General features: G+C 39.4%; 1 protein-coding gene across 1 annotated transcript in view; it reads right to left on the reverse strand.

Moving 5' to 3' along the window:
* Positions 1-21,004, reverse strand: part of C1H6orf58 (chromosome 1 C6orf58 homolog) — a 90,584-nt gene that overhangs the window by 56,482 nt on the left and 13,098 nt on the right. The window contains exon 5 of the mRNA XM_064294820.1: positions 12,987-13,225. Within this exon, the coding sequence (XP_064150890.1) occupies positions 12,987-13,225 (239 nt within the window). The remainder of the gene's footprint in view (positions 1-12,986; positions 13,226-21,004) is intronic.

Below are 21,004 nucleotides of genomic sequence, written 5' to 3' on the forward strand. Positions count from 1 at the left end.
AAGGGCATACAGATTGGTAAGGAGGAGGTAAAACTGTCTGTTTTTGCAGAAGATATGATCTTATACATACCCATAAAACCAGAAAACCAAAAAAACTCCACAAGAAACTACAGGAACTAATAGAAGATTTCAACAATATGGCAGGATAAAAGATTAACATACAAAAATTAGTTGAATTTCTCTACACTAAGAAGAGCTTCCAAAAAAAAAAAAAAAGTCAGGAAAGCAATACCATTTATAGTACCCCTAAAAAAATAAAATACTTAGAAATAAATCTAACCAGGTACATAAAAGACCTGTACAAAAAAAGCTACAAAACACTACTGCAAGAAATAAAAAGAGACCTACATAAATGTAAAAACATACCATGCTCATGGATAGGAAGACTCGACATTGTGGAAATGTCAATACTATCCAAAGCAATCTACAGATACAATGCAATACTGATCCAAATTCCAACAGCATTCTCTAATGAGATGGAGAAACAAATCACCAATCTTATATGGGAATGGAAGAGGCCTTGAATAAGTAAATCATGATTGAAGAAAAGCACAAAGTGGAAGGCCTTAAAATATCTGATTTTAGAACCTATTATACTGTCATGGTAGTCAAAACGGTCTGGTAATTGCACAAGACACATAGAGAAACAGAACAGAATTGAGAACTCATGTGTAAATCCATCTGTCTATAAACAGCAGATATTTTGACAAAGGCCCAAAGGCCATTAAATGGGGAAAAGACAGTTTAACAAATGGTGCTGACATAACTGGATGTCCATCTGTAAAAAAATGAAACAAGATCCATACCTCATATCGTATACAAAAATTTAACTCAAAATGGATCAAAGACCTAAATATAAAATCTGAAATTTAAAGATCCCAACAGAAAATATAAGGACAATGCTAGGGGCCTTAATACATAAGTAACAAGGCACAAATACCAGAAGAGAAACTAGGTAACAGGGAGCTCCTAAAAATTAAACACTTATGCTCATCAAAAGACTTCACCAAAAGAGTTAAAAGAGATCCTACAGCCTGGGAAAATTTTTGGCTATAATGTATCAGGCAAGGGTCTAATTTCTAAAACTTATGAAATACTTCAACATCTCAACAGCAAAAAGACAAATAATTCAATTAAAAAATGAGCAAAGGATATGAACAGACACTTCACCAAAGAAGACCAACAGGTGGCTAACAGACATATGAGGAAATGTTCACAATACTTAGCCATTAAAGAAATGCAAATCAAAAAACTACAATGAGATACTATCTCACCCCGACAATACTGGCACTAATCAAAAAAATTGAAAATAACAAATTTTGGAAAGGTTGTGGGGAGATTGGAACTCTTACTGCTGGTGGAAAAGTAAAATGGAACAACCATTGCGGAAAACAATACAGCACCTCATTAAAAAGCTAGAAATAGAAATACTATATGATTGAGCAATGCCACTCCTAGGCATACATAAATCCTAGAGAAAAAAGAGCCTTCACACAAATAGACATATGCATACCGATGTTTACTGCAGGACTATTCACAATAGCAAAAAGATGGAAACAACCTCAGTGTCCATCAACAGATGAGTGGATAAATAAAGTATGGTACATATACACAAAGGAATGCTACACAATGATAAACAACCATGATGAACCCACGCAACATATCACAACATGTGTGAATCTGGAGGGCACTATGCTGAGTGAACTAAGTCAATCACAAAAGGACAATTACTGTATGAGACCACTGTTTAAGAACTCGAAAAAAGATTTAGCTCCTAACCACTGTATCACCATGGCTCTGCAAAAAAACACTTACACTCAGGAAAAAAAAAAAATCCTTTGATGGTTATAAGGGTAGGGAGGGGTGGGGAGGGTAAATCACTAACTAGATAGTAGACAAGCGTCAGCTTTGATGAAGGGAAAGACAACACATAATATAGGGGAAAGCAGCACAAATTGACCAAACCAAAGTCATACAGGTTTCCTGGACACATTCAAACACCTTGAGTGACCGAGTTGTTGGGGCTGACAGTTGGGGACCGTGGTCTTGGGGAACATGAAGGTCAACTGGCATAACATAGTTCATAAAGAAAATGTTCTACATCCTACTTTGGTGAGTAGCATCCCGGGTCTTAAAACCTTGCAAGCAGCCATTTAAGATGTATCTCTTGGGCCCACCCCATTCGAAGCAAATGAAAATGAAGAAAAACAAAGATACAAGGAAAATACTATCCCAAAGACCTAAAGTACCACATGAACCAGAGTCTCCTCCAGCCTGAGTCCAGAAGAGCTAGATGGCGCCTGGCTACCACCACTGACCACTCTGACAGGGATCACAACAGAGATTCCCTGACAGAGTGGGAGAAAGATGTAGAACAAAATTCAAATTCACAAAAAAAGACCACACTTACTGGTCTAACAGAGACTGGAGAAACCCTCTAGACTATGGTCTCCAGACAGTCCACTAAGTCAGAACTAGAACTACTCCAGAAGCCCACTTTTCAGACAAAGATTAGGAACGCCTATAAAACAAACGATAACTCAGGTGAAGAATGTGTTTCTTAGTTCAATCAAATATAAGGGACCAAATGGTCAACTCCTATCCAGAAGCAAGACAAGAAAGCAGGAAGGAACAGGAACAGAACAAACAGGCACAGGGAACTTTAGGGGAAAGGAGGAAAGAAAGTGCTGTCGCATTGTGGCTATCGGAACCAATCACAAAATGATACGTGTATAAATTTTTGAATAAGAAACTAACTCGAGCTGTAAACCTTCACCTAAAGCACAATAAAGTTTTTTTAGAAAAAGCTTGCGAACAGCCATCTAATATACATCTGTTGATCCCATCCAGTCTGGAGCAAAGGAGAATGAAGAAAACCGGAGACACAAGGAAAATATTAGCCCAAAGGACCACATGAATGACAGCCTCCACCAGCTTGAACCAAGAAGAACTAGATGGTGCCTGGCTATCACCACAGACCACTCTGGCAGGGATCACAATAGAGGGTCCTGGACAGAGCAGGAGAAAAACGTAGAGCAAAATTTACAAAAAAAGACCAGACTTATTGGTCTGACAGAGACTGGAGGAACCCCCAAGACTATGGCCCCTGGACACCAGCTAACTCAGTACTGAAGCCACTCCTGAAGCCCACTTTTCAGACAAGGTTTAGGCAGGACTATAAAACAAACAGTAACATACGTGAGGAAAGTTCTTAGTTCGATCAGGTATATGAGACCAAATGGGCAACTCTTACCCAAAGGCAAGACAAAAAGGCAGGAATAGATATGAAAACTGGACCAATGGACATGGGGAACCCATGATGGAAAGGGGGAGAGTGCTAACACATTGCAGGGTGTCATGGATTGAATTATGTCCCCCCAAAATATGTGTCAACTTGGTTAGGCCATGATTCCCAGTATTGTGTGGTTGTCCTCGATTTTGTGATTTTCCTATGTGTTATAAATCATAATCTCTGCCTGTGGTTAAAGAGGATTTGGGTGGGACCTAACACCCTTGCTTAGGTCACATCCCTGATCTGATGTAAAGGGAGTTTCCCTGGGGTGTGGCCTGCATCACTTTTTTTTTTTTTTTGCAAGAGATAAAGGAAAGTGAAGCTAGGAAAGAGTTGGAGATCTCATACCACAGAGAAAGCAGCACCAGAAGCAGAACACATCCTTTGGACCTGAGGTTCCTGCACAGAAAAGCTCCTAATCCAGGGGAAGATTGATAATAAGAACCTTCCTCCAGAGCTGACAAAGAAAGCCTTCTCCTGGAGCTGACACCTTGGATTTGGACTTCTAGCCAACAAGACTGTGGGAAAATAAATTTCTCTTTGTTAAACCCATCCACTTGTGGTATTTCTGTTACAGCAGCACTAGATGACTAAGACAAGGAGATTGCAACCAATGTCACAAAACAAAATTTTGAAAGCGAAACTAATTTGCACCGTACACTTCCACCTAAAGTACACATGCACACACACAAGCTACTATCCCAGATTTCAGGGGCCAGTTTACGAAGTTATTTGATAAGGTGCAAGAGCATGGACTTTAATGCCAGGGTGCAAATCTCTATCACCACTTACCAGCTGATGAATTGTTAAGCTCTCTAAGCCCCTGTTTCTTTGTCAGTAAAATATTGACAATAACATTTTTCTCTCAGGGCTGTAGTGATATTTAAATGTGATGATGGAAAAAAGAAGAAAAGAAAAAGAAAAAAAACACTTGGCACAATTTCAATTTCAGTGACATGGAAGGTGTTCAATAAATGTGCATTTCCTGCCTCATATTACTCTCTTAACCCTATATTATACACACTGTATATTTTCAATTAAGTGTAATAGATGATTAAATTTGAAATCAAATAAGTTTTTAAAGCACTTTGAATTATATTAACATGAATCATCCAGTTTCTGACAGTTTTAAAAGAGCTTCAGTCTTTATTATTTTATATATCACTGTGAAAAAAATCAAATTTAGGCAAGCTTTCTTTTCCTATTACATATTTATTAGCTAGTATTATTTTTCAAATTTAATATGAGCTCTCCATTATTAGGATATCTGTATTTAAAAATTGAAACCTGATGCCACTATAGATTAAGAGCTGGTTGAGGATTTAACATAGTTAAAAATGAAAAACTCAACACCAGTTCTTATTACCATCAGCAGTAACAATAAAGGATTACCTCTAACTTAAAGCCTGAAACTGTTAATTTTAGTTTATGGATTAAATCCAATAAAATTAAGTCAAGTTCCATGTGAAAAGCAAAAGACTTCTAAAGACTAAAGAATAGCTGAGTGAGCTAAATGATACTTTGAAAAGTTTTATGGAAATACATATTTATTTCTACTGAAGGTAAACTAACTCAATTATAAATATTTTTTTTTACTACTTCTTCGTTTGTTTTCAGTACATCAATTTTGCTTATTCTCTACTTAATTCAAAGAGTTTCCAAAAAAAAGAAACCAAACCCAGTGCCGTCTAGTTAATTCCGACTCATAGCGACCCTATAGGACAGAGTAGAACTGCCCCATAGGGTTTCCAAGGAGTGCCTGGCAGATTCAAACTGCAACCCTTTGGTTAGTAGCTGTAGCACTTAACCACTATGCCACCAGGGTTTCCTCAAGGAATTCTGAATGTCAATGGGACAAAGGAGAGGGGTTACCCATGAAAATAATCACTTTTGTTGTTACTAGTTTCTGTTAAGTGAAATATGACTCATAGAGGTCCCATATGTGCAGAGTAGAACTGCCCCCTAGGGTTTTCAAGGGTGTGACCTTTCAAAAGCAGATCACCAGGCCTCTTTCCCTAGAATCAGTTGGTGTGTTGGAACTATCAACTTTTTGGCTAGTAGTCTACACCATTGGCACCACCCAGGGACTCCTGAATGTCAGTGTGACAAAGAAAAAGGTTTGGCAATGAAAATGGCCACTAAAAGATAGTATCTAATTTTATAATATCTAAGTTTTAAGCAGTTATGCTCACAAGGCTGACTACTTTTCTTTCACATTAGTTTTCAACAATTTAACCCAATTTTTCTCCCTGTGAAAACAACTCAAAATTACATATTAAATTCAAAGATAATTTCAGTAATACTAGAACATGTTACAAAGTCTTGTAGTCTGTCACTTCAAACTTCAAATTAAGTAACTTCAGACTCTCTACTCTATTCCTCACTCTTATATACTAAGAGGAAAGACCCAGTTTATAAGACACAGGCCTGGAATGATATGATAGCAAATAATTTTACAGAGATGGTTAGCTGACCAACAAAATTAGTATTTCTCCTTTCATGCGGTAGAATAATCGTATGGTAGTCGTGCTTAAGAAAAGCTTAATTTGCTGCCCTTTTGAATCCAAGTATGGAACAATATGACTATTTCATACCAACAGATTGTGAAATTAAGTGAAAGATGTGTCCAACCCTTCTCCAAACTGTGCGGTATTGGATAAGTATGGTAAGAAAAGCTTAATTTGCTGCCCTTTTGAATCCAAGTATGGAACAATTTGACTATTTCATACCAACAGATTGTGAAATGAAGTGAAAGATGTGTCCAACCCTTCTCCAAACTGTGCGGTATTGGATAAGTATGGTGAAAGGATATACTCCTGACACATACCTTTCTTCATTTTAAACCATGCTGCCTCTTGGTCTATGTACAAGTTCTTCATGAGCACAACTGTTACGTTGTTGTTATTAGGTGACATCAAGTAGGTTCCTACTCATAGAGACCCAACGCACAACAGAATGAAACATTGCCCAGCCCTGAGCCATCCTTACGATCGCTATTATGCTTGAGCTCATTGTTGCAGCCTTGGCGTCAATCTACCTCGTTGAGGGTCTTCCTCTTTTCTGTTGAACCTGTACCTTGCCAAGCATGATGTCCTTCTCCGGGGACTGATCCCTCTGACAACATGTCCAAGTATGTTAAGACGCAGTGTCGCCATCCTTGCTTCTAAGGAGCATTCTGGTTGTACTTCTTCTAAGACAGATTTGTTCATTCTTTTGGCAGTCCATGATATAGTCAATGTTTCTCACAAACACCACGATTAAAAGCGTCAATTCTTCTTCGGTCTTCCTTATTCATTGTCCAGCTGTCACATGCATATGATGCGATTCAAAACTCCATGACTTGGGTCAGGCACACTTTAGTCTTCAAGGCGACATCTTTGCTTTTCAACACTTTAAAGAGGTCCTTTGCAGCAGATTTACCCAATGCAATGCGTCTTTTAATTTCTTGACTGCCGCTTCCATGGCTGTTGATTGTGTATCCAAGTAAAACGAAATCCTTGACAACTTTAAACTTTTCTTCATTTATCGTGATGTTTCTCATTGGTCCAACTGTGAGGATTTTTGTTTTCTTAATGCTGAGGTGTAATCCATAGTGAAGGCTGTGGTCTCTGATCTTCATTAGTAAGTATTTCAAGTTCTCTTCACCTTCAGCAGGCAAGGTTGTGTCATCTGCATAATGCAGATTGTTAATGAGTCTTCCTCCAATCCCGATGCCCCATTCTTCTTAATATAGTCCAGCTTCTCGGATTATTTGTTCAGCATACAGATTAAATAGGTATGGTGAAAGAATACAACATTGATGCACACCTTTCCTGACTTTAAACCAATCAGCATCCCCTCGTTCTGTGCAAACAACTGCCTCTTGACCTATGTACAAGTTCCTCAGGAGCACAATTAAGTGTTCTGGAGTTCCCATTCTTCGCAGTGTTATCCATAGTTTGTTATGATCCACACAGTCGAATGCCTTTGCATAGTCAATAAGACACAGGTAAACATCCTTCTGGTATTCTCTGCTTTCAGCCAGGATCCATCTGACATCAGCAATGATATCCCTGGTTCCACATCCTCTTCTGAAACCAGCCTGAATTTCTGGCAGTTCCCTGTCGATATACTGCTGCATCCTCTTTTGAATTATCTTCAGCAAAATTTTACTTGGATGTGATATTAATGATATTGGCCGATAGTTTCCATATTCTGTTGTGTGACCTTTCTTTGGAATGGGAACAAATATGGATCTCTTCTGGCCTGTTGGCCAGGTAGCTATCTTTAAAATTTCTTGGCATAGACAAGTAAGACCTCCAGCACTGCATCTGTTTATTGAAATGTCTCAATTGGTATTCCATCAGTTCCTGGAGCCTTGTTTGCCAATACCTTCCGTGCAGCTTGGACTTCTTCTTTCAGTACCGTTGGTTCTTGATCCTCTATTACCTCCTGAAATGGTTGACTGTTGACCAATTATTTTTGGTACAGTGACTCTGTGTATTTCTTTCATCTTCTTTTGATGCTTCCTGTGTTGTTCAACATTTTGCCCACAGGATCCTTCAAAATTGAAACTCAAGGCTTGAATTTTTCTTCATTTCCTTCTACTTGAGAAATGCTGAGGATGTTCTTCCCATTTGGTTTTCTAACTCTAGGTCTTCGCACATTTCATTATAATATTGTACTTTGTCTTCTCCAGCTGCCCTTTGAAATTCTCTGTTCAGCTCTTTTACTTCATTGTTTCTTCCATTCGCTTTAGCTAGCCTACATTCAAAAGCAAGTTTCAGAGTCTCTTCTGACACCCATTTTGGTCTTTTTTTTTTTCTTTCCTGTCTTTTTAATGACATTTTACTGTCTTCATTTATGATATCCTTGACGTCTTCCCACAGTTCATCTGGTCTTCAGTCATTAGTGTTCAATGTGTCAGATCTATTTTGAGATGGTCTCCAAATTCAGGTGACATATACTCAAGGTCGTATATTGGCTCTTGTGGAATTCTTTTAATTTTCTTTAGCTTCAACTTGAACTTACATAAGAGCAATTGATGATCTGTTCTGTAGTTGGTCCTGGCCTTGTCCTGACTGATGATATTGATCTTTTCTGTTGTCTCTTTCCACAGACGTAGTCAATTTGACTTCTATATATTCCATCTGATTAGGCCCAGGTGTATAGTTACAGTTTATGTTGTTGAAAAAGGGTATTTGCAATGAAGAAGTCATTGGTCTTTCAAAACACTATCATGAGATCTTGAAATTAGTTTTCTAAAATACGTATTGCATTTATTAATGTTTACTTTTCCTCATCTTTATATTTCAGATTCTATATTTTTTTTTTTTTGCTGTGAAAAACATTAACAGTATGTGGTGTAACGAGTTACTTAATATGGCCTTTCTCACCATGGTCGCATAACTTGCACCCAAATGATTGGGTGGGACTGTGTGACAGCTTATTTGTGGCCCACCAAAGGGACTGGTCAGTTTCCCTATCCCCCTGGGCTTAAAATGAGTCATCCCTGAGACAGGAGAGAGAAGAGCCCACCACCACCAAGGAAGGAGAGACTGGCAAGAGAGACCTGCAGGAGACAGTGCAGAGGGCTTCCCAGCCTTTGGACAGAGACTGAGGGTCAGGGAGAAATATGCCTGTGAGCATGGCTGGGAAGAGGCTGTCCTGATGGAAGAACTGTATCTTGAGCATTCCTGGACCTGAATTGTAACCTGTTACTTCCCTAACAAACCCTGTAATCATGAGTGTGGTCTGTGAGTTTGGTGTGGCCATTGCAATGAATTATCAAACCCAGCAGAGAAGTACAGAATGCTGTGGGAGGGATGGTTGGTGTCAGAGTTGGTAAAGATGGTGGAGAGAGGCAGCACATCTGACCTCTGCCTCATGGTAGTCAGCCTTGAGCTGTTGATCTTGGTTCTCCTTCCCCCTTGTGGGGTTAGAGGAGGTCAAACACCACAAGCAAGTTGTTTTTACAGTTGGCTTCAGAAGTGGGATTCCTTACATTGGGTCCAGACTCGTGAAAGTGTGAAACTTTGTAAGAGAAAGAATGAAGGAGCTTGGGAAGTAAAGCTTCTTGGATGGTTGTTTTGGTTGTTGTTGCCCATAATGGCTGAAGTAAAAGTTATGGTGCAGCTAAGGGGAGAGAAGCCCCACAGGAGTGGCCTGGGGCCAAAGCCAGGACACACAAACAGGATGATTGATAGGGAGCTAGGGTCTACTGCTTCCAGCTAGCCAGAGGGCCAAGACTATATGCATATGAGTGGGAAAACAGTTAAGGGGCAGAGAAGAGAAGAAGCAACTAGAAAGTTTTAAAAAGGGATATGTGTTTAGGATTATGTGTTTATCTGAATGTACTATGGCTATTGAATGTTTCTCCTACCTAATGTAAAGCAGACCTAAATGTAAGATAGAAATGAACATTGGGTATTGTGGATTACAGCCCTGGTTGCATAGTGGTTAAGTGCTATGGCTGCTAACCAAAAGGCTGGCAGTTCAAATCCACCAGGCCCTTCTTGGGAACTCTATGGGGCAGTTCTACTCTGTTTTATAGGGTCACTGTGAGTAAGAAACAACTTAATGGCAGTGGGTTTTCAGTAGTGGGTATGGATTACAGACAGTGTATAACTCTGCCTTCAGCCAATACTTGATTGGATATGCTAAATGGGGAACTAGGATTTGCCAGGGAGAAACATAGGGTGTTTAAATTCAGTAACCCTGTGTATCCCATATGGGGGCTTAGGTAAAAAACCTGAGCCCCACCCAAATTTTGCACTTAAAAAGACACTCAGAACCACCCAGAACTGCTGAGAGAACTGGATATTTGCATTTGAAGCAAGGATCTTCAAAAGAAAGAAAAAAAAGTGATTGTCTTGCTTTTTGGATTTTCAGCAAGGGGTTTGTTGTTAGATGCATGGAGGCAGGAAAAGTCAGTGTCCATCAGAAGGAGCCCTCTTCCAAGACTGGAAGTTAAAGGGAGCCACTGAGTAGACAGCTTGGTCTGCTCACTTGTAGTGACAACCTGGGCCTACTCAATGAGTGGAAGTGGGGGAAGTGCAGCAGTAAAGAGACAAACTGAGTTTGGACTTGTTCCATTGACATCCATTGACCTAGCCCATGGGGGCTAGGGATGAGAGTGAGAAGAAAGGCTGGCTAGTCAGAAGTAAAAGGAGTTGTTGGACTTCTGAAGTTTAAGGGTGGAACTCATTGACCTAGTCCAACGAGGCTAGGGATGAGTGTGTGAAGGGGCTGTCTGAAGTGCCAGGAGGTGTTTGGGAACTCTTGAGTCTAAGGCTGCTACCCATTGTGGCCTAACTTGGATGACTAGGGATGAGCTGACCAGAACCTGATCTAATGAAAAGAAAGATGTTTTGACACCATGAGCTGGTGTAGATTGCTGCAATTTGATGTCTTGCTCTGGGCTGAACTTTGCTTATGGATACAGGTGCTAAAGTTCCAGCCAGAACAGAATATTCTTCAAGAAAAAAGAAATGCTTGTCTCTTCAAAGTACTGATTTGATAGGGATGGCAATTTAAACATTGGTTTTCTAAAACAGGGGGAGATAAAGGCATGAAGTGGCTGGCTTACACCCTTTTATAGATGTGCTTGTACTGAAAATTAGGGGGACAAGGGAAGATCCCCACTGAATAGATTCCTCTTTTCCTGATGGGAAGAGAGGGTGGGGGAAAATGTTGATAGGGTTATATGATTCAGTAGTGTTGATTGTTAATAGGGTTAACTGTGATTGCAAAAACTAATTGTAGAATCTGTAAGTGTGAAAGAGTTGTATAACGGGGAGGCACTGCTGGACTGGAGTATAGTGGCGGAACCTAAAGTCTGTTAAGGGTTTTGGTATGGTGATACCTCAAGTGAGGCTCAAAGCAAGGGAATAATCTTCTCTCAGTTAAATTTTATCGGACACCAAGAAGGGTGAAGTGAGATGACTTTTGGAGAAACTGACCAGATCAGATGGAAGCCTGCAGCAGACCTGAATGACTGGTATATGAGTAACTTCACCCTTAGGACTCTTTGCCTTATTGAAAGGCTACTTCTTAATGACTGCTTTATACTCGTAAAATGATTGGGAGGGGGAAGTTATCCTCCAAATATGAAAGAACCATGGCTAGAAAAGCCAGGGGGGTGGCCTGCAGTGTAATGAATTACTTAATATGGACTTTCACGCCACTGTCATGTAACTCCCACTCAAGTGATTGGCCAGGGCTGTGTATTGGGTAATTGTGGCCCTAAAGGGATTGGTCAGTTTTGCCATCTCCTTGGGCTTGAAATAAGCCATCCCAGAACCAGGAGAGAGAAGAGCCCACCACCACCAAGAAGGGAGAGACTGGCAAGAGACACCTGCTGGAAAGACTCGCAGAAGACAGTGCAGTAGGCTTTCCAGCATATGAAGCAAGAAAGCTGGGTGACTTTGGGCAGAGACTATGGGTCAGCAAGAAGCATGCCTGTGAGCATGGTGGGGAAGAGACTGTCCTGACAAAAGAAAAGTATCCCGAGTGTTCCTAAACTGGAATTGTAACCTGTTACTTCTCTAATAAACTCTGTAATCATGAGTATGGTCTGTAAGTTTGATGTGGCCATTGCAATGAATTGTCGTACCCAGTAAAGAAGTAGAGAATGCTGTGGGAGGGATGGTTGGTGTCAGAGGTGGTAAAGATGGTGGAGAGAAGCAGCATGTCTGACCTCTGCCTCATGGCATTCAGCCTTGTGCTGTTGATCTTGGTTCACCTTCCCTCTTATGGGGTTGGAGGAGGTCAGACACTGCCCCTAAGTCATTTTTACACAGTATAATCACGTTTTATGCTTGGATCAATTCATTAAGTGCACATCTGGAAAATGTAGATGATGCAATATTTTCAAATTTGCAATTGTAGAATCCCTGTTTTTCATTTTTTTTTTTTTTTTTTAGGAAACCCAGCAGTTGAAGGACTGGAGCAAAGGCTTCTTCCATGACTAATTGAGTTGGGTGGAGGAAGCACTGAGAAGTCAACTTACTAGTTTTCCCATTAATCATGGCAGATTTCCTTTTGAGATTTATGTATTTCCTTTAAATTTAAGAACTATGTAGGAGGAAAATAAACAAACAACAAACAAAAATTTTGATGACCCCAAAACAAAAGGATTTATCTGGCTTCATGGAACAACAACAACAACAAAAAAACAAAAACATGTGCTGGGGGTGCTCTGGTAGCTTCAAGGATCAACAAAGATGCCAAATAAAAGAACATACCATTAGTGGAAAATGTGTGGAATAGATGTCCATAGGAAATCATGACTTTCTCTTTAGAGTATATGTTGTAGTGATTATATATATGATTTAATTAATATTTTTTCCTTTATCTATTCAATACAATACAGGTAGTTCATAACTTACCATATGTTTAAGTTACAAGCAACTGAACTTAGGGCCATCCTTCTTTTTTTCATCTTATCAGTAGTAATATGTCCTACATAAAATGTTGCAGTGTGTATGTGTAATTTGCTGTTGGTTGCATTCTCATGCAGACCCCCAAAGACAAATAAAGATTGTATTTATAACGATACTGATAATAAAAGTCAATAATAATGAAAATTTTTTAAAAAATGGAAGTTTTCGACTTAAGTCAGAGCTGACTTACCACAGAGTTGTAGGAACAGAACCCCCTGCATAAGTCAAGGGCTGCCTGTAGAGATTTTGTTTAATCTTTATAAGGCCCTTACCTGTAGCATTATTCACTTTGTAAAGAGTATTTATACCAAAGAGGACTATGTTCTGAAGGGCAGTAAAGTCCTTGATGAAAGGGGCTACATCTCCTGTAACAAGCATCTGTGGTGGCAGGCACTTCTGGAAGTCATGTGTTCTTTTCAAGGTTGTAGGAAAGTTAGAGGCAGCAACATACTCCACAGTCACAGGCCAACTTGTGCCAAAATATGCTTCTGGTTTAGGATAATATTTTAATCTAAAAGACAAGTGAAAAAGTATAAAATTGTAATTAGTTCACTCAGAATTTCAACATTACTGCTTTTATAAAAAATATTATCTTCTGCCAACAAATTAAGTTCATAATTTTACTATTTAGAATGTAGATTTAAGAATGTGGTAACTTCGGCCCGTAACTTTGGAGATATAGGTATCGATGATACCTAACAACAGCAATTAAAATTTTATGCCAGAAAGGACCACCCCATCAATAGTTTTACTTTGCCATTAAGTTTTTATCTCTTTAAATTGGGGACATTATACTTGAATATGATATACTGTCCAGATGTAAGGCCCTGACTAAGTCATTCTCTTCAAAAATGTAGAGGTAAAATTAAGATTTATAAGGCAAAAATTTTGCTGGACTCTGGCAATCTTTTGTAAAGCTGTTGATTTCTTGAAATCAAGGGATCCCCAAAACATCGAACATCAAAGAAATTGTTGTTGCTCTTAGGTACCATTGTGTTGATTCTGACCCATAGTAATCCTGTGTACAACAGAATAAAACATTGCCCTGTCCTAAGCCATCGCAATAATCGGTTTGCTTGAGCCCATCGTTGTAGCCACGGTGTCAGTCCATCCCGTTGAGGGTCTTCCTCTTTTTCCCTGACCCTCTATTTTACCAAGCATAATGTCCTTCTCCAGGAACTTGTGCCTCCTGAAAACATGTCCAAAGTACATGAGGCAAAATCTCATCATTTTCACTTCTAAGCAACATTCCGACTGTACTTATTCCAAGACAGATTGGTTCCTCCTTCAATATGCTTCACCAACACCATAATTCAAAGGCACCAATTCTTCTTTGGTCTTCTTTATTCATTGTTCAGCTTTTGCATGCATATGGATGATTGACAATTGTTATTGTTGTTCTTGTTAGGTGTGTCGAGTCAGTTCCAACTCCTATGCACAACAGGACGAAACACTGCCCAGTTCTGCGCCATCCTTACAATCGTTGTTATGCTTGAGCTCATTGTTGCAGCCACTGTGTCAATCCACCTTGTTGAGGGTCTTCCTCTTTTCCGCTGACCTTGTACTCTGCCAAGCATGATGCTCTTCTCCAGGGACTCATCCCTCCTGACAACATGTCCAAAGTATGTAAGATGAAGTCTTGCCATCCTTGCCTCTAAGGAGCATTCTGGCCACACTTCTTCCAAGACAAATTTGTTCCTTCTTTTGGCAGTCCATGGTATAGTCAATGTTCTTCGCCAACACCACAATTCAAAGGCGTCAACTCTCCTTTGGTCTTCCTTATTCATTGTCCAGCTTTCACATGCATATGATGTGATCGAAAATACCACGGCTTGGGTCAGGTGCACCTTAGTCTTCAGAGTGACATCTTCGCTTTTCAACACTTTGTAGAGGTCCTTTGCAGCAGATTGGCCCAATGCAATGCGTCTTTTGATTTCTTGACTGCTGCTTCCATGGCTGTTGATTGTGGATTCAAGTAAAATGAAATCCTTGACAACTTCAATCTTTTCTCCGTTTATCATGATGTTGCTCATTGGTCCAGTTGTGAGGATTTTTGTTTTCTTTATGTTGAGGTGCAATCCATAGTGAAGGCTGTGGTCTTTGATCTTCATTAGTAAGTGCTTCAGGTCTTCTTCACTTTCAGCAAGCAAGGTTGTGTCATCTGCATAACGCAGGTTGTTAATGAGTCTTCCTCCAATTCTGATGCCCCATTCTTCTTCATATATTCCAGCTTCTTGGATTATTTGTTCAGCATACAGATTAAATAGCTATGGTGAAAGAATACAACCCTGATGCACACCTTTCCTGACTTTAAACCAATCAGCATCCCCTCGTTCTGTGCAAACAACTGCCTCTTGACCTATGTACAAGTTCCTCAGGAGCACAATTAAGTGTTCTGGAGTTCCCATTCTTCACAGTGTTATCCATAGTTTGTTATGATCCACACAGTCGAATGCCTTTGCATAGTCAATAAGACACAGGTAAACATCCTTTTGGCATTCTCTGCTTTCAGCCAGCATCCTTCTGACATCAGAATGATATCCCTGGTTCCACGTCCTCTTCTGAAACCAGCCTGAATTTCTGGCAGTTCCCTGTCAATATATTGCTGCAGCCATTTTTGAATGATCTTCAGCAGAATTTTGCTTGTGTGTGATATTAATGATATTGTTCTATAGTTTCCACATTTGGTTGGATCACCTTTCTTGAGAATAGGCGTAAATATGGATCTTTTCCAGTCAGTTGGCCAGGAAGCTGTCTGCCATATTTCTTGGCATAGACGAGTGAGCACCTCCAGCGCTGCATCCATTTGTTGAAGCATGTCAATTGATATTCCATCAATTCCTGGAGCCTTGTTTTTCGCCAATGCCTTCAGAGCAGCTTAGACTTCTTCCTTCTGTACCTTCGGTTCCTGATCATATGCCACTTCTTGAAATGGTTGAATATCGACCAATTCTTTTCGGTATAGTGACTCTATGTATTCCTTCCATCTTCTTTTGATTGTCAATACCATGGCTTCAATCAGGCACGTTTTAGTCCTCAAAGTAGTATCTTTGCTTTTTAACACTTTAGAGAGGTCTTTTGCAGAAGATTTACCCAATGCAATACATCGTTTGATTTCCTGACTGCTGCTTCCATGGGTGTTGATTGTGGGTCCAAGTAAAATGAAATCCTTGACACCTTTGATCTTTTCTCCGTTTATCATGATGTTGTTTATTGGTCCAGTTGTGAGGGTTTTTGTTTTCTTTATGTGGAGGTGTAATCCATACTGAAGGCTGTGGTCTTTGACCTTCTTCATCAGTAAGCACTTCAAACCCTCTTGGCTTTCAGCAAACAATGTTGTGTCATCTGCATAACGTAGATTTTTATTGAATCTTCCTCCAATCCTGATGCTGAGTTCTTCTTCATGTAGTCAGGCTTCTCAGATTATATGCTTAGCGTACAGGTGGAATAAGTGTGGTGAAAGTATAAAACCCTATCACATACTTTTCCTGATTTTAAACCACATGATATTCCCTTGTTCTGTTTGAAAAACTGCCTCTTGGTCTATATACAAGTTCCTCATGAGCACAATGAAGTGTTCTGGAATTCCCGTTCTTTGGAACGTTATTCATAATTGGTTATGATCCACACAGTTCAACAAATGTTTGCTTTATCATGTCTGATTTCCTAAACAATTGTTTTGTTTTATTTTTCTCTAATGGAGGAAGTCTGCTGGTAATTCTAGTAGAGTCTGCTAAACTCTCTTCCCTGGTTGGAGAAAATCATTAGAGCATAAAGTTTAGGTGTAGTAAACAGTCTTATAATTATGTAATTCACTGCTTCTGTCTTCATCATGTAAGTATGCTGAAGAACTTGAAGTTTCGCAGATAGGCTTTATTCCCCTGAAACATTGCTTACTTACATACATTCCTGTTGTTGTTGTTGTTAGGTGGCATCGAGTCACTTCTGACTCATAGAGACCCTACGTACCACAGAGCAAAACACTGCCCTGTTCTTCACCATGCTCACCATCTCATTGAGGGTCTTCCTCTTTTTCTCTGATCCTCTACTTTACGAAGCATGATGTCCTTCTCCAGGAACCGATCCTTTCTGAAATCATGTCCAAAGTATGTAAGATGCAGTCTCACTATCCTTACTTCTAAGGAGCATTCTGGTTGTACTTCTTCCAAAGCAGATTTGTTCGTTCTTTTGGCAATCCATGGTATATTCAAAATTCTTTGCCAAAACCACAATTCAAAGGCTACACTTCTTCGGTCTTCTTTATTTGCTAAATAGCTTTTGCATGCCTATGATGTGACTGAAAATACGATAGCTTGGATCAGGCATACAGTCCTCAAAGTGACATCTTTGCTTTTCAACATTTTCAAGAGGTCCTTTGCAGCAGATTAGCCCAATGAAATGCATCTTTTGATTTCTTGACTGCTGCTCCCATGGCTGTGGATTGTGGATCCAAGTAAAATGAAATCCTTGATGACTTCAAACTGTTCGCCATTTATCATCATGTTGCTTATTGGTACACTTGTGAGGATTTTTTGTTTTCTATATGTTGGGGTGTAATCCATACTGAATGCTATGGTCTTTCATCTTCATCAGTAAGTGTTTCAAGTCCTCTTCACTTTCAACAAGCAAGGTTGTGTCATCTGCATAACGAAGGTTGTTAACGAATCTTCCTCCAGTCCTGATGCCCTGTTCTTCTTCATACAATTCAGCTTCCTGGCTTACTTGTTCAGCATACAGATAGAATAGGTATGGTGAGAGGATAGAACCCTGCTGCACACCTTTCCTGACTTTAAACCATGCAGTATCTCCTTGTTCTGTCCGAACAACTGCCTCTTGATCTATGCACAGATTTCTCACAAACACAATTAAGTGTTCTCGAATTCCCATTCTTCACAATGGTGTCCGTAATTTGTTTTGATCCAAACAGTCGAATGCCTTTGCACAGTCAATAAAACACAGGTAAACGTCTTTCTGGTGTTCTCTGCTTTCAGCCAGGATCCATCCGACATCAGCAATGATATCCCTTGTTCTACATCCTCTTCTGACTCTGGCCTGAATTTCTGGCAGTTCCGTGTCGACATAATGTTGCAGCTGCTTTTGAAAGATCTTCAGCAAAATTTTACTTGGATGTGATATTAATGATATTGTTTGATAATTTCCACATTTTGTTGGATCACCTTTCTTGAGAATAGGCATAAATATGGATCTGTTCTGGTTGGTTGGCTGAGTGAGCACTTCCAGCATTGCCTCTGTTTGTTGAAACATCTCAATAGATATTCTGTCAATTTCTGGAGCCTTGTTTCACACCAATGCCTTCAGTGCATCTTGGACTTTTGCCTTCAGTACCTTTGGTTCCTATTATATGCCACCTCTTGAAATGGTTGGACGACAACCAGTTCTTTTTGGTATAAATGACTCTGTGTATTCCTTCCATCTTCTTTTGATGCTTCCTGCATTCTTTAATATTTTAGCCATGGAACCCATCACTATGGCAACTTGAGGCTTGAATTTTTTCTTCAGGTCTTTCAGCTTGAGAAATGCTGAGCATGTTTTTCCTGTTTTGTTTTATATCTCCAGCTCTTTGTGCACGTCATTATAATACTTTACTTTGTCATCTAGAGCCGCCTTTTGAAATCTTCAGTTCTTTTTCTTCATCATTTCTTCCTTTTACTTTAGCTGCTTGACATCCAAGAGAAAATTTCAGAGTTTCTTCTGACATCCCTTTTGGTCTTTTCTCTTTTTTTAATGACCTCTCACTTTCTTCATGTATTATGTCCTTGATGTTATTCCACAACTCATCTAGTCTTTGGTCATTTGTGTTCAACATGTCAAATCTATTCTTAAGATGGTCTCTAAATTCAGGTGGGATATACTATACAAGGTTGTACTTTGGGTCTTGCCGATTTTTTCTAATTTTCTTCAGTTTCAACTTGAATTTGCATATGAGCAATTGATGGTCTGCTCCACAATCGGCCCTGGTCTTGTTCTGACTGATGATATTGAGCATTTCCAGTGTCTCTTTCCACAGATGTAGCTGACTTGATTCCTGTGTATTCCTTCTGATGTGGTCCATGTGTACAGTCTCCATTTAGGTTGGTGAAAAATGGTATTTGCAATGAAGAAGTTTTTGATCTTGAAAATTCTATCATGCAATTTCTGGCATTATTTCTATCACCAATGCCATATTTTCCAACTATTGATCCTTCTTCTTTGTTCCCAAATTTTGCATTCTAAACACCTGTAATTATCAATGCATCCTGATTGCATGTTTGATCAATTTAAGACTGCAAAAGCTGGTAAAAACTTCAGTTTCTTCATCTTTGGCCTTAGTGGTTAGTGCAGAAATTTGAATAATAGTTGTATAAACTGGTCTTCCTTGTAGGTGTATGGATATTATCCTATCACTAACAGCGTTGTACATCAGGATAGATCTTGAAATGTTCTTTTTGATGATGAGCGCGACATCATTCCTCTTCAAGTTTTCATCCCTGGCGTAGTAGATTGTATGATTGTCTGATTCAAAATGGCCAATACCAGTCCATTTCAGCTCACTAATACCTAGGATATAGATCTTTATGTGTTCCATTTCATTTTTGACCATTTCCAGTTTTCCTAGATTCATACTTTTTACATTCCACATTCTGATTATTAATGGATGTTTGCAACTGTTTCTTCTAATTTTGAGAGGTGCCACATCAGCAAATGAAGGTCCCAAAACTTGACTCCATCCATGTCATTAAGGTCAACTCTACTTTGAGGAGGCAGCTCTTCCCCAGTTCTCTTTTGATTGTCTTCCAACCAGATGGGCTTATCTCCCGGCACTATATCAGACAACTTTCTGCTGCTATTCATAAGGTTTTCACTGGATAATTCTTTTCATAAGTAGACTGCCAGGTCCTTCTTCCTAGTGAGTCTTAGCCTGGAAGCTCAGCTGAAACCTGTCCTCCATGGGTGACCCTGCTGGTATTGGTATGCTGGTGGCATAGTTTCCAGCATCATAGCAACATGCAAGACATGCACATTCCTAAACCTTGTTTAAGTCTCATCATAGATATCACTTCCTTCATGAAGTTTTCTAGCCCACCTGAGGGACAATGGGTCAATTCTTTCTCTATATTCACATAGTACTATAATATTGCCATAGTTACAGTTTCATTTCTCTCAAGTTATATTATAATTTCTAGAGGTTACATTATATTCTAATTTCTGTGTTATCAAAGTACATGTATGTGTTCCATTAAACAAAAGATGCTTGCAATATGCTTTCCTATGTTGAGTGAACTATAACATAACCCAGAGGAAACACTTGTGTGTGACAACAGGAGAGTTTGATTTGGGGTGAGTGCTCTATAACACATCACAGCTAACAATCATATAAAGACAAGAGGTAAAGTGAATCCATAAGGATTTTGAACAAGGGCCACAAAGCCCTAGTAACATTGTATTAAACAAATTGCAAAGGGATCAGCAATACTGAAAGAAGAGAAAAGTGAGGAGGTACCAGTTGAAGGTACAAAGGGCCTAAGAGCAAAAGTGACATGTAGTGTTTCAGATGCTTTAATTGGCTCTTTCAATTTTCAAATGCTTCAGTTGAACTGACCATTTCATGTTAGTTCATCTAATAAACTAAATTAAATGTAGTCATTAAATATATATTTATAAATACATACATATATATACACAGCTTAAATAATTTGTTTTAATTAAAATTATATATAGGTACCAGTCAATCTTAGGACCCAGGACCACGGAGTTTTATTTGAGTATACATAGGCTACACAGCACTCAACACCGTCTCACTTAAACAACTATGAAGGAAAGTAACTCACGGGATTTTAAGGGAGTTTCCCAGATTGCAACATGGCCCCAAATCTTCACCCATCCTTATCCCCATACCTTTTGTCATGTAACTTTATAGTGCCCCTCACCTTGTACAGTGATTGGGAGGTGAATGAATAATTTCTTTCATAAGGATCAACACAAAGCTGGTTCCTATGAGGTGGAAGTTAAAGATGTCTCAAATGTCCAACATTTCCAAATTGCTGTACCACTCCATCATCTATAACATCAACTGCTCCCTTCTCCTCCCTGCAGTATTCCCCTTCCCATATTTGGTTTTTGTTATTCACTGCAACATATCACAGAAGTTACAAATGGCATCAAGAGACTGGCTCATACAGTTGTGGAGGCTGGCAAGTCCCAAATCCTTGTCTCAGGTGTAACCGTCTCCTGAATCCCAAGGCCTCACAGGCTGACAAACCCAAATTGGCAGGCCAAGTGACAGGCTGCT

This window comes from Loxodonta africana, chromosome 1 (assembly GCF_030014295.1).
Source record: "Loxodonta africana isolate mLoxAfr1 chromosome 1, mLoxAfr1.hap2, whole genome shotgun sequence".
Taxonomy (NCBI): Eukaryota; Metazoa; Chordata; class Mammalia; order Proboscidea; family Elephantidae; genus Loxodonta; species Loxodonta africana.